General features: G+C 43.3%; 1 protein-coding gene across 1 annotated transcript; it reads left to right on the top strand.

Annotated features, from left to right (window-relative positions):
- Nucleotides 1-831: 831 nt before the first annotated feature.
- LOC139222880 (hepatocyte growth factor activator) lies at nucleotides 832-12750 on the top strand. Its single transcript, XM_070854775.1, has 14 exons — nucleotides 832-1092; nucleotides 1199-1262; nucleotides 1629-1722; nucleotides 3211-3284; nucleotides 3374-3517; nucleotides 4651-4782; nucleotides 5954-6064; nucleotides 6481-6655; nucleotides 7488-7585; nucleotides 8562-8817; nucleotides 9895-10034; nucleotides 10340-10480; nucleotides 11323-11465; nucleotides 12456-12750. The coding sequence occupies exons 1-14, from the start codon at nucleotides 1042-1044 to the stop codon at nucleotides 12648-12650; spliced, it is 1818 nt and encodes a 605-aa protein (XP_070710876.1). The 5' UTR covers nucleotides 832-1041; the 3' UTR covers nucleotides 12651-12750.
- Nucleotides 12751-13224: the final 474 nt, after the last annotated feature.

Raw genomic sequence — 13224 nt, 5'->3', positions numbered from 1 at the left:
AGCTATCTTAAGTGTGGGAACATATGGATGACCCCCTTAAGCGCTAAGCGTGCTAAAATACTGGTTTAACGAAATAGGGCTCTAAACTCTATAATTGATTGAGTATAAACTAGATAGCTAGACAGAAGTGCCATTTGTTTGGACTTCAAAATCACTGAACTTCACGAAAATCGTTGAGGGCAAACAATTCAGTCTGGAGCTAGCTTAGTTTAGCTAACATTAGCGTTAGGCTAAAGAGACTAATAAGGTTGGTTTTTAAGTTAAAATCCTTAATTGTGTTTGTATGACCTTAATTCTCATTTATGCTATCGTGTGTGTTGTGGCCTAATGTTTCTACTATAATAAATGCCTTGGTTAATGTTAGCTAACTTTTGTTACTTTTAATACCGAGCGTTAGCTTAACGTTGCCATGCTAAACCGTTAATAGCTAGCAATTTCGTTAGCTTACATTAAGACCATTAAAGTGCCTGAAAATATTACACCATCATTAAACTAGTAGAGTTTTAGCAAAAAGTGTCCGGGTCAAGAAATAAACTCAATAACCGTCAGCACCTGTCAAGGTAGGTATTATTTATTCAGACTTCTTCATTAACTAAACAAGTGTAAAACATCCAGGCTAACAGTAACGCCCCATAGGACTAACGTGTTGAAGTAACACGGTCCCTGGGGCTGTGACGGAGGGATCCTGCAGCACAGGTCCCGGCCCGGCGGCCCCTGGACAGCTTCGGTCTGTCCCCCCCCCTCTCTTTGCGGTTAAGTTGCAACGCTGCACCGTGGGCGTCTGCAGAGAGAAGGTGTTGAGGGAGCACCGTCCGGGATGTGTTTGGGATGCCTCAGAGATAGACAAGCCTAATGACGCAACGGGTTTGCTCAACACAGCTTGAAATTGTGAGGGACAGGATAATACTTGCAGGGTTTCCCACGTTTCCCATGACCAAAAGCAGACTGAGGACTCGGAACCTGACAGATATAACGTGACAGGCACACAGACCCTCTTCCGAGCTCTGGACATAAGCTGCTCCGGACCTACAGACTTGAGTGATGGCATTCATAATGTTACTTTTTCTACCTTGTGTTCTCACTGCACGATCGGTAAGTTTGAACCCATCCTGCTCACCCCATGTGCGTCTCTTTTTGAACCATTTGTGCGCGTAAAAAGTAATAAAAAGTGCGTTAACTTGTGTCTAACCGATTGCAGCGCATATTAGCTCCTGGGTATGAAACAGCCATCTCCAAAGAGCCATACAGGGAGAGTCGGAAAGGTAGGTTTTTACCTCACTCCTGTGTTTAATTTAGAGGCAAAGGGGGATGCACATTGAACTGTGAGATGTGCTGATATAAGTTGTTGGTGCAACATAAATCTAAAGCATGTGAGAGCTAGTGCTTGTATAGATCTGTAACCTGCCTTGTAGCAACATGATTTAGCTGTCAGAGGAGAGGCTCAGGGATTTACTGTCCTCTGATCAGATTCTGGACAAAGTCAAAGGAGTCTTTGTGTGTGAGGCACAGGGGGAAGCTGCACAAATGTTTTTTCAGACGGTTTCTGATTTCACTTTTTTTTGTGTGTGTTTTGTGCTGTTTGTGTCCAGTTAAAGTCACTAACAAATTGCATTTTGATCTGTTGCCAGTCCTTACTACAACCGGCAAAGAATGTAAATTCCCCTTTCGTCAGGGTGGAAGGATTCATCATCACTGCATCACCATCCTGTCCTCAAGACCATGGTGAGTCCTCATTACCCAGTCCGGATCTCCTGTTTTGGTTACCCAAGCAATCACTAATGTGCGTGTAATCACACAGAATTACCACACACTTGCATTAGACACTTGTGTGCCTTGTCATATTCGGTTTTGTTCTCACACACACACACACACCTTGTCTACGTCACTCTCACACAGACGGCTGGTGTTACGTCACACGCTTTTGTATGACTTGTCCTCAAAATGAATAAAACCTGTTTGTTTTTTTTTCCATCCATACGTTGCAGTAATTGCAGTGACTTGCTGCAGGGACACTGATGCGGTGTGTAATTGGTTTGTGTAGTCGCATATAATTACAGCTGGCAGTGATGAGGGATTTATGCAACTGTTTCATCAGGAAACATGATGCAATTTTGAATGCGGTAATGAGCTAATTGGCTTTGACAAATCGCTCATTGCAGAATCGTCGGTGGGCCTTGTAATGATCTGTGTGCCCATGAATATCATAATATCGTGTTATTGCAACCTGCAGTAACCTGCCTTCTGGAGGTGGCATCAGACAATGTAGAAAATACCCCTTAAACTGTGACTGTAGCTGTTTATAATGCATTCACTGTTTCATGCTGTTTGCCCCAGGGGCGAACTAACAGCTGCCACAGTTAAATCATCATTTATTGCTCCAGATTGTGACACAGCAACAAAATGTTTTCATTAAATCTTTACTTTGGAAAAAAAACAAAACAAAACAACAGACTCGCTGAAGGGCTTCCCAGTCATCACTCCTTGGAGTTGAGACAAGAAGGGTGGGGGCCAGCAAGTTGGAGCAACGTGAATGTAATTATATATGGCCCAACATCTCTGGTACACCTACACATAAAGTTACTGCAATGTGACCCTTTGTGTTTTTTCTGGGATGTGCTCATGAGATAGGTTTTTCCATTTATGCGCTGCAGACACGGTGAGCAAAGCACACGTCTGCTGAGGTTACTTTGGTTAAAGTGGTGGAAGATTGACAGAGTTAATGAGTGTCAGTTGGTTATAGTTTAGAGAGATTTCCATTTCCATCAGAGAGAGAGAGTTCGAGCAGCTTTTTGGTGCTCGTAGGTTTAAAAGATTTCATTTAGGGTGGGGGCTAAATTCCTCTATCATGGTATAAGTAATATTACGTCACAATAGTCCGTCTATCTATAAGAATAAAAGAGCTAAATGCCAACACGTGAACAATGTTGATCTACTGATGTATAATGGGTAATGTTTACCATGGTAACCATTGTAGTTTGGTGTGTTGACATGCTAACACTTTCATTTATCGTAAATCTTTGATCTGATGATGAAACGTCAGGGGGTCATCAGAGTGGTTACAGTTCAGCCTGACGAACACATGAATGTCTGTAGCTGTTGAGACATATTTGTCATATTGCCGCACCCCAATTTGATTGTTCATGCTTCATCTGTTTGTAATCCGGCTGACTTGCTGGTGACTGTATTATATACCTGTCTCGCCTGTTGCAGGTGCTCCGTCACACATAATTTTGATCGGGACCGACAGTGGGGCTTCTGTGCGCTAGAGAAATCTCTGCCAGAAGGTTAGTTCACAGTATCGTACCATCAGAAATGCTCTATTTTACTTTTATTCATCCCCTAACTATGTTTTTCCCTTACTGGTGTGTTTCAGTTTTCATCCACACGTCGCGCAGAATCATAGATCCGTGTCTGGTGAATCCATGTCAGAACGGAGGCGTCTGCACGCCGATCCCACACAGACGCTCGTTTGAGTGCTCCTGTTCTCTGAGGTTCACTGGGAGACTCTGTGAGAAGAGTAGGTAGACTTATTGTTATTGTATTATGAAATTCAAGTATAATACCACTGTTTTTTATGTGCGTCCTCCATTCAGTTTTGGTACAGTATTAAAACAAGTTCCAAAGAGTGAAAGAGAAAGGAATCTTATACATTAAACATTAGATATTCTAATTTGGTTTTGGCAGATTCCCTTTTTACCAGTGTTATTTTGCACTTTCATATCATTGTGTCCATTAGGCTGCCTACTGTCAATCACCTGACAAAAAGGAAACAAAGGTCTCAGCCTTCCTTGAAAAGACGTCAACTTTATCATCACATTCATGATGTTGAAACAGAAACAGAAGGAAACGAGGACAACGGCTGATTTACATTGGATGTCACTCCATTAACTTTATTTTTTGATATAATAATAATAATAAAATGAGCATGAAAGAGAGTCACTCTTGCCATCTGGAACAGTAGGCTGACAAAATAATCTTTACATAAGGTAGAACTGGCTACGGTCTAAGTGTCTTTTTCCCAGCACTTTCAACCATTTCTCGAGGTCTTCATCAGTGAATGGAGACAATATGTGACCACCTGTTATCACGTGTCCAGAGTCCTATTCTATACTTTGGTCAACTGGACCAGTTCCATGACAACTGAGCATACTCCATTTGCTGATGAGGACAGTAAGGTGTGTTTGAAAGCTTAGGAAAAGGCTGATAAGTAAATGATGAGAAGTGCCTACAGGTATATATCTTATTTTGAAAATCAATTTCATGTGGCATGCTTTGCAAAAGGATGAGTTGCAAAAAAAAAAAAAAAAAGTCTTTTCATTTGAAATCTTTTTTGCCAAACTCCAAAGATCAAGAATGAAGCTTCACTCTCCAACCCTTCCCCCTCTTAGCTTCACCTTTCGTTTCAGAGAGGTCAAAGTAATGGAAAAAATCTGTCATGAGCCATTTGATAGAATGTTTCACTCATTTGAATTCCTCCCTCCCCAAAACAATCCAACAAACACAGCAGAAAAGGCATCACACAGATGAGCCACACTGAACGCACCCTGCACAGCTCAGCCATCAAACTTGGCTCTGCACGCCCCATTGAGCCCCTCAGTCTCCTCTTACATTTCAACCCGCTGCCTTTCATGTGCCGTGTCTGCTTTTCAGAAAAGTGCTATGAAACCGCACACCTGCGCTACTATGACACCGGAGAGTCTTGGGGACGAATCCACCTCCGTAACGTGGAGCAGTGCACATGTGTGGCAGGGGAAATCAAGTGTGAAAGAGTTCGCTACACAAGTAAGATTCACTTTCAGGTGTTGCTGTTCTGCTTCAACTCTTGTCTTGTTTTTGCACTGTGGTCTGCTTTTGTTAGGATGATGAGAGTTACACCTCAGAAAGGACGTATTTACAATAACTTAAACACTGTGCACTTCCACAAACTGCTTGACTGATTGTCAGTAAAGTGAACTTCTGTACTCTACCTGTAGTTCCTAAGAATTAGCTTAATTTGCTGCATGCACCGTGCATTTTGAATACTTTAAAGTCTCAAGGGGAAAGACTTCTTTAGGTGTTTTGATTTCACAAGCTGTTTTGTTCTTATCAAGCAAAAAAAAAAAGTATCAGGTCTCCTCCCAGCCGGGAGAAATGCTGTTTTCCTTTGATCACAGCTCCATAGTTAAGAGAGTAACCTTGCCAGTGGAAGAAAAGGCAGATTATATGACTCACTGTGAGTCAGGAATGGTGTTTTAGGACACACCCCATGGGTCCATAAGGTGCTTTCATCTCAACACGGGGATGTTCGTGGGCATTTAACAAATTCCCTGACACAAAGGGGAGAGAGGCACGAGGAGGTTTCATGCTCCCTGAGCCGAAACTGTTTTTTGTCTTGATTGTAGGGGCTCACCTTGCAGAGGTCATGGAAAAAGGTCCCTCCCTTTGGCTAAATGCACCTGAATGCTCTTTGACTTGGCTCCCAAATGCAATTAGACTCTGTTGTCATTTGGCACTGATATCAATTTCATCTTTTGACTCGTTCAAACTAAAATGTTCTGAGGACCCCAGTGCAGATGTGGCACCACTAATTTCTGGCACATATCACAGATGTTGCAATAGACCGTAAGGGAATATTCGGGGCCTGTGCTTTTGTGCAATTGGTGAAGAAATTAAAATGGCACATTTCAGCGGTGAGACTTACTTTGTTTGAGCTGCATTAATTGATTGGTCTTGCCACGTGTGGGCAGCACAACATGCTGAAGATGCAACATTGACGCACAGTTGCTTATTTACACATCCAGCAATCGATTCATGTTCACAGCTTGTTTCTGCTGCTTACAAATGATGGACAAACTAAATCATTTATTGCAGGTATAAACACTTTGTAAAACAGAAAGAGGAGGGTTATTGTGGAAACATACAGTATGTGTGGATGGTGTTAAGGTGTGACCTGGGTTTGCCTCTGTGTGTCCAGTGTGCCGCTCGAACCCTTGTCAGAATGACGGCACGTGTCGACTGATCACAGCCACTGGCAAGGAAGCGTGCAACTGCAGACACGGCTACAGCGGACCACACTGTAGCTTTGGTGAGTGAAAGCAGGACTTCAGTGACAGTGATATTCTTTATGCGTGCCCTCCTGTGTGTGTTCATACAGTGCATGCGCGTGCGTGCGTGCGTGCGTGCGTGTGTGTGTGGTGATAATGGCTTGATTAATGGCAGGTGAAGACATGAACAAGCTGCAAAACTTGTACTCAGTGGTTGTGACTGTTGCCATTAATGCATCCTGAGAGGGTTTTTTTTTAAGGCTTGTTCTGACCAATTCCAGCATGAAGGAAAGACATCTGCCGCCACACAGATACACATCTGCACCCGGAGGTCGTCAGATTGCCTTTGTGTTGTTTACATACCTGCGTAACACTGCGGAATGGAGACACGACTAAAACGTGTGTTTGCTTTGTTGTGTTTTCTGCTTGTGGTTTGTGCGTATGCATGTGTGTGCAGAGCCGGAGACAGAGTGTTATAACAGCAGGGGCACGGGTTACCGAGGGGTGGTGGGCACCACTGTGTCCGGCGCCCGGTGCCTGCCGTGGGACTCGGACCTGCTGTTTGACGAGCTCCATGTGGGCACGGTGGTTGCTTCGCCCCTCAAGGGCCTCGGGGATCACGCCTTCTGCAGGTGTGTGTGTGTTGATTCACGCTGCTGATAAGCTCCTGCTATAGATGTCTGGTTGCATCACGACAAATAAGTTACTTTTAATAGATTTTGTGTTACTATTGCGCTTGCTGCAGTGCAGTGCCAACTGGCTCATCTGGGAGGTCAGATTTCCTTCGACTTTGCCCTTAAATTCTACTTTGAAGCTGCAATATCCAACTTTTCACCTTGAGCAAGCGAAGCAGTCTGCTAGCCTTACCCCTTATCTGTCAAGTTCATGTGACAACACTTGTCAATCGAGTGAGCCCTCAGACGACTCGGAGGCAAACAGCCACCGTGAAAACCACCACGAGCATTAAAGAAGCACAAGTCTGACAGGTCTGATTTTCCACATTCACTCCTCTTCCTTTTCCTACTGCTTTCCTCAGTTGTTGTTGTTGCTATGACTACCCAGCAACCATACGACAAGCCCACAGCAAATGGTATGTGCTGCACAATGTCCTAAACATCAAAGAAAAGCCCACTTTAAGCAAACACAGAGATTTAGGCACAAACACATGAGCTCAGGCTGTCTGAAAGACTCAGACTCCGAGGAATCGTGGCCATTTATTGTTGGTTTCTTGGCAGAAAAGTTGCATATTGCAGCACTAACGTCAATGAAACCTTCCTAATTATTAAAACAACATGTACGAGAAAGTGATAGGTTTCAAGAATTTTCAGCCTCCATATTTAAAAAAAAAAAAGAAAAAGTGATGTGGGCCATTTAGCTTCTGTACTGCACTGAGTCATGTGTGGTGGTAAAAACAGCGGTGCCACACCCACACACACTCTGTCCGCCGTGTTTCTGTGTGCACAGAAACCCAGATGGGGACAAGATGCCATGGTGCTACACACTAAATGACGGCGCCATCTCCTGGGAGTACTGTGACGTCCCCTCCTGTGTGATGTCTGTGTGTGAGTAAGCGGAGCACAGGAGTTTAGTAGTCTTCTGGTCATCAGTGGGAATTTTGGGCTAAAATGTGTCGAAACATTCTCTCAGGCCAGGTTAGAAATCACAGGGTGTTAAAGCACCTGGATTTTACTTTCATCAATTCATCATGATTATAAATGAATGCCACCGACATTACTATCTCTGTTTTTTCTATTGTAATTATTGGCCCTGGCCATATTACCTTATCATGAATGGAATATTCATTCAGCTGTCCTCGCTGTAGACCCCTATTTGAACACTGATCTCAATATTGCAGCGTATGAAAAGACATCGTGCATCATTCACTATCTTCATTCCCTCAGCCCCGATTACGTGATACAGTCGGCAACACTTCAAAAACAACTCAAACTCCACTTTTAATTAGGAATCCAGTGTTTGTGATGAAAACCAAAAGCGCGGGGAGCTTTCAGCTCATCACTGCTGAGTCACGCTGCTCTAAAAAGTTGAATTCAGCCCTGGTTTAGTGGCAGAGCTGTTAACAAAAAACATGGGCTAGAGGAGATAAGGGGAAATAAGGCATGAGTCACGCTGAAATCAGCATGTCATGTCAGGTGGAGCCAAATGTTTATGTGGTGTGTGGGGTTTGGCACAGTTGGATGCCTGTCATGATGCCAGGGGTATGCACTGAAGCCACAAGCGCTGTGCCCTCCTCAACATATGCTTTCTAGTGAGTTTATGGCTTTGCTCTGTTGCCCTTAAATTATCATTCTGTGGAACAGCTTTCTTTCCTCTTGCAGGGGAGAAACAGCCTGCGGCAAAATCGAAAATATCCAGAAGAGGTATCTAGGAAGTGTGTTAGCAAAATATTCTAGCTGTTAGAGCAGTTTGTAGCGGTTTAGTTTGCTTTAGTTGTAGCGCTTGTTAGAAGTTAATACTGCAGTAGCAATTAAGCTATCAAGTCTGAAGTAATTGGGCACTTTAACTCCTTTCCTCACGCAGCTTCTTCTCGAAGGATTATCCCATTTAGTGTCCTTCCCGACACTAAAAAACCCAAACCCCCCAAAACGCCTGTGTGTGGGACAAAGCACAAGAAGAGGATGTCCGTCCCCAGGGGGCGGATAATGGGCGGGAACTCAGCTCTGCCAGGTACTCACCCCTGGATGGCAGCCGTTTACATCGGACAGTTGGACTTCTGCGCCGGCACCCTGATCTCGTCTTGCTGGGTCGTCTCTGCGGCTCACTGCTTCTTCCGCAAGTATGTCATGGATGCATCTCAGCCGCAGCGGATAAATGCAGAAAAGGCAAATGTTTCGTTGTCCTTAGGAGTCGACACACTGATATTATTTTTCTAACAAAATGTGAAGGATCTATTTTCGTATGTGTCCTTGGGGGCCTGAGAAAGACTGAAAGAGCAGAAAAAAAACATCCCTCAGAAAACATTCATTCATTCAAAGTGCAAAGATCAGTATTTTTCTTTCCTCTTAACTGTTTTTAGACTGCTGCAGCTGAACGAGGGGTCACGACTCAAAGGGCATATGATTTGAAGACTCCAAACCGTCACTATCACAGCTTTATGAACAGACTATATTTAGACAAGCATCCAGTTCGAGGAAAACCTAAAAACATCTCATGCACAGATGCTGCTTACATTTCCCTCTTGGTGTCAACAAACCGTCAATCAAGTTCAAAGGTCTTAAGCTAAAGTATCAAGTCATTGAATTGGACATCACTAGCGGTGTATGGAACAGTTCACCAGCTTTTTTATCTTCTGTTTGTAAAGGATGCAGTACATGATCTCTGCCAGGCCTCCTTTAAAACATACTGTCTCTGCGAAGCTGTTTTTAGCGTCAGCTGGGATTTGATGAAACTAATTAAAGCAGAACAGGAGTCCACAGTGTTCATCACGCCCCACAGCACAAAAGTGATGAACATAATGAACAACATACCGGAGATTTAGTTATTATTAGAGTCTTACCAGCAGTGGTGATAAAAGCCAAGACATCATTAAATCTGGTCTAAAATGGAAAAGGTTCATCCTCTGGGGAGCATAAAGCTTTACTCTAGATAACTTTCATGGAATTCTGCCCGTTCGATTTGAATATTTCTTGTGCAAATATGGAAATATTAGATTAATAGTGGTGCTAAAGTAAAGGTTGTGGCGTCCTGGGATTCATCCTCTGGGGATCCTCCTCAGCAAATTTCAAGGAGAATCAGACTGTAGTTGTTGAGGTAACTTTTGCCCTGAACTAAAATGGTGAACAGATAGTATGCAGAGTGTTATGAGTGCACACTTTGCAGGATGATAGACTGATAACGGTGTGTCATCCCTCAGCCCTCTGATGTCGCAGCTTCGCGTGGTGCTCGGCCAGCAGACCTTCAACATCACCAGTCCCGACACCAAGACGTTCGGAGTGGAGAAGTACATCTTTCCAAAACAGTTCTCCGTGTTTAATCCAACACTTCATGACATTGGTAATCATTAAATGCACACACACACACCAGTGACTCACATAAACTAGAAGACCTCCTGTCCCCATTCAGAAACACACAAACTCACTTAAGACCCCAGTGTGCGCGCACAGCTGTGCGTCACTGAGCAGCTGTGTCCCTCTGCTCCCCCACATGAACACACACACAAACACACACACACACACTGACTGACTGTCGGGTGTGGCAGTTTCAGCGGAGTCTCCAAGTCTACCACTTGTTTGATCATTTTAACGGCACTTTTCGTCGTCTCTTTGCCCGTCTCCTAATGTTGTGTTTCTGTTCGCCAGTTCTGATCAAACTGAAGAAGCAGGACGGCAAGTGTGTGAAGAAAACCCAGTTCATCAGACCCATCTGTCTCCCAGACAAAAGCATGACGTTCCCTGATGAGTACTGCTGTACTATTAGCGGCTGGGGACACATGCATGAGAGTGAGTGATGAGGAAATCATGGCAGCGCTGTGTCATTTCAGTGTCATCACGATAACAGCTATCTCCACTCATACACTGGAACAGATCACAGACAGCTTATTTGGCATGGGTGGTACGACACCATACCATACATTAAACTGTCAGAGCGGAGCCCGTGTTTGTTTGCACGTTAGCTTCACTTTGACAAGTGTTGTCTTCGTTGTCGTCAGTGTATTTAAGTGTTTAGAAAAAGTGCTTTTGCAAAGCCATGGCTGAGCTTGTGTGTAAAGTTCTAAGATTCTTAGAAATTATTACCTTATTTCAAACTATTGATTTAGGAAATTGCATTGCACCATTAAAACATAAATGTCTTCGCTAGTGAAGTCGGTTAAATCGGTAAATCGGTTGCTAGAAAACATCTGTAGTGGCGTCTAATCGAAAACAACTACCTGTGTAAACAGGAAGTCACTGTAGCATCACAAGCTGTAACACAACCTCCAAATCCTTTTCAGATATAAGCACTATTTATAAATGCATATATACAGAAATATGTGTTTCAGAGGGAAATGTGTGATTATGTAACTGACACTGTTTGGTCATTACTGACATAAAAGTTTTGAGGTAAACTATATTATTTTGTGAAATATATGTTAAAATCTCCCCATTTTACATTGTTATTAAACATCATTTTGATCAAGTGTCAGTTCAGATGCGTCAGCTATATCCCATGTTACCTAATTAACTAGTTAAGCTTGTTCAGTTAGCGACACGTCAGATTTTACCCGCCCCCCCCACCCAAAGCCTGGACATGGCCCTGTTCACTTTCTTGTAATGTAATGAGTTACTTGTGCTTCACTTGACAGAGGCGGAGGGGTACTCTAGTCTGCAGGAGGCTGGAGTGAGGCTGATTCCTCATGACACTTGCAGGAAGCCAGACGTTTACGGCAACCATGTCACCGCTGACATGATTTGCGCAGGGCTCAACGGCTGCGTCGACGCCTGCCAGGTAGGAAAGCACTTTGACAGTCAAATTATTAAATCAAAGACTGCCAAGATATGTCCAAGCAGAATAAACCAAATAAAAGCTTATTTCTAATTTGGGATCAACTGTAAATGCGCTGTCTTGATGAATTAGGACAGCTCAGTACTACAGTCTGGCATCTTCATCTTCCTCCGCTGAATTGTTTTGATTTTCATGGACATATTAAGAGGAAATAACGTACGAAAATACAAAGTGCAAAATATCATGACTCAGAGTTAGCAACTATTAGCAAGTTAATTTAGCCTGATGTTACTGGGATGAGTGCATTGCTATTTAACAGCTTTTTAATCGAGCACAAAGTCAGATGTGTCTGTTACTTCTGTCTCTTTCCAGTTGTTTGCCATAGCTATGCAACATGAATGGGTGTAAATATATAGTAAAAATGATCTTTATGTAATAATTTATTTGTGTGGTGGACCCTGTTTTAATCTAGTGATGCATGAAGCTCCACTCAGCAAACACTTACCATAAAACAAGCCCAGGTTGAGTTTCAATTTGAGAAGATTTACTTTTAGTCTTATTGCTCTGGAGTAATGGAAATTAGAGCTGATCATGAAGTGCTCCGGAGCCGACATGGTTGCCGACCCCACCCCCCTCCCACCTCCGGACCGGTCGATATCTGAAAGTTGACTCGAGGTATCGGAGTAATGGAGTGGCACTTAAGATGGCAGCAGGGATTCCCCTGAGTGAAGTACCGGGGGAAGTTAGCGAGGGTCTGAAGTCTGCAGAGATGTCTGCTGTGCCAGACTGCCCACTCAGCCTGCTGTGTAAAATATATAAGCTCCTTCCTCTTAAATTAAATGTCACAGTTATTTATTTACCCCATGGGCAGAGCGCAGTTTATAGCAATATATTGGGTTTCAAGCGCGTGACTCAGCTGTTTGTGTGCCTTGGCTTTGATCTGTGCATGCATGTTTACATGTGTGGACCGAATCTACTTGTGTGTTTCCCCAGGGCGACTCTGGGGGCCCTCTGGCTTGCGCGAGGAATGATGTCAGCTTCCTGTATGGGATCATCAGCTGGGGAGAGGGCTGCGGCCGCTCAGGAAAACCTGGTGTTTACACAAAAGTGGTGAACTATGTGGACTGGATCAATTCAGTGATCAGACGCAAACCCAAACCAAACCCGGACAATCGCTCACATACATGAGATGTTGTATTATATTGTATCCTATTTTCATTCGTCATGTTTGTGGAAGATTGTAGATCATATTTTTTAACTGTGAAACATTTTGTGACTGAGTAAACTTTTACCCAAATGAGCTTTGAGTGTCTTTGAGACTAGTGAATGACTACTGTTTAACTACTTTTAACCTCATCACACAGCCCATCATCAGTGGCTTGAGTTTGGTCAGTTGTCATGGAGATGAATTTGTTAACGTGGGAGCTAGAAATCCACCCAAAGTGCTTTTAACATCGGCCTGTGTCCTTGACAGATGAGCACCAAAGTTAATGGAGAATAATTCTTGACTTTGTTAGTGGTTTAACAAAGGGTCCTCTTACTAGCTTTCCCGGAGCTTTCAACCACATTACAAAAGAACCATGTAATTCTTCAATTAACACACTAATGGTAAAACCATGCAAAATATTTAATCCCTAATACTTCAAACTATATGTAGCTATTTTGAACATAAAGTTATTATAATTTTAAAATGATCCTTTAAGTACTTTGTTTTTACCTTTTACTTCAACAGATTCAGCATCTGCCAGCACTCCGTTCACCT

This window comes from Pempheris klunzingeri, chromosome 23 (assembly GCF_042242105.1).
Source record: "Pempheris klunzingeri isolate RE-2024b chromosome 23, fPemKlu1.hap1, whole genome shotgun sequence".
Classification (NCBI taxonomy): Eukaryota; Metazoa; Chordata; class Actinopteri; order Acropomatiformes; family Pempheridae; genus Pempheris; species Pempheris klunzingeri.
This window is presented reverse-complemented; position numbering and strand designations above follow the sequence as displayed.

Bases quoted from the DNA above. Each gene is read 5' to 3' on its own strand.
- LOC139222880 (XM_070854775.1), top strand. From the start codon at position 1,042: ATGGCATTCATAATGTTACTTTTTCTACCTTGTGTTCTCACTGCACGA. The intron at 1,263-1,628 runs GTAGGTTTTTAC...ATCTGTTGCCAG, and splicing joins ATACAGGGAGAGTCGGAAAG to TCCTTACTACAACCGGCAAA. The intron at 6,656-7,487 runs GTGTGTGTGTGT...CTGTGTGCACAG, and splicing joins GGGGATCACGCCTTCTGCAG to AAACCCAGATGGGGACAAGA.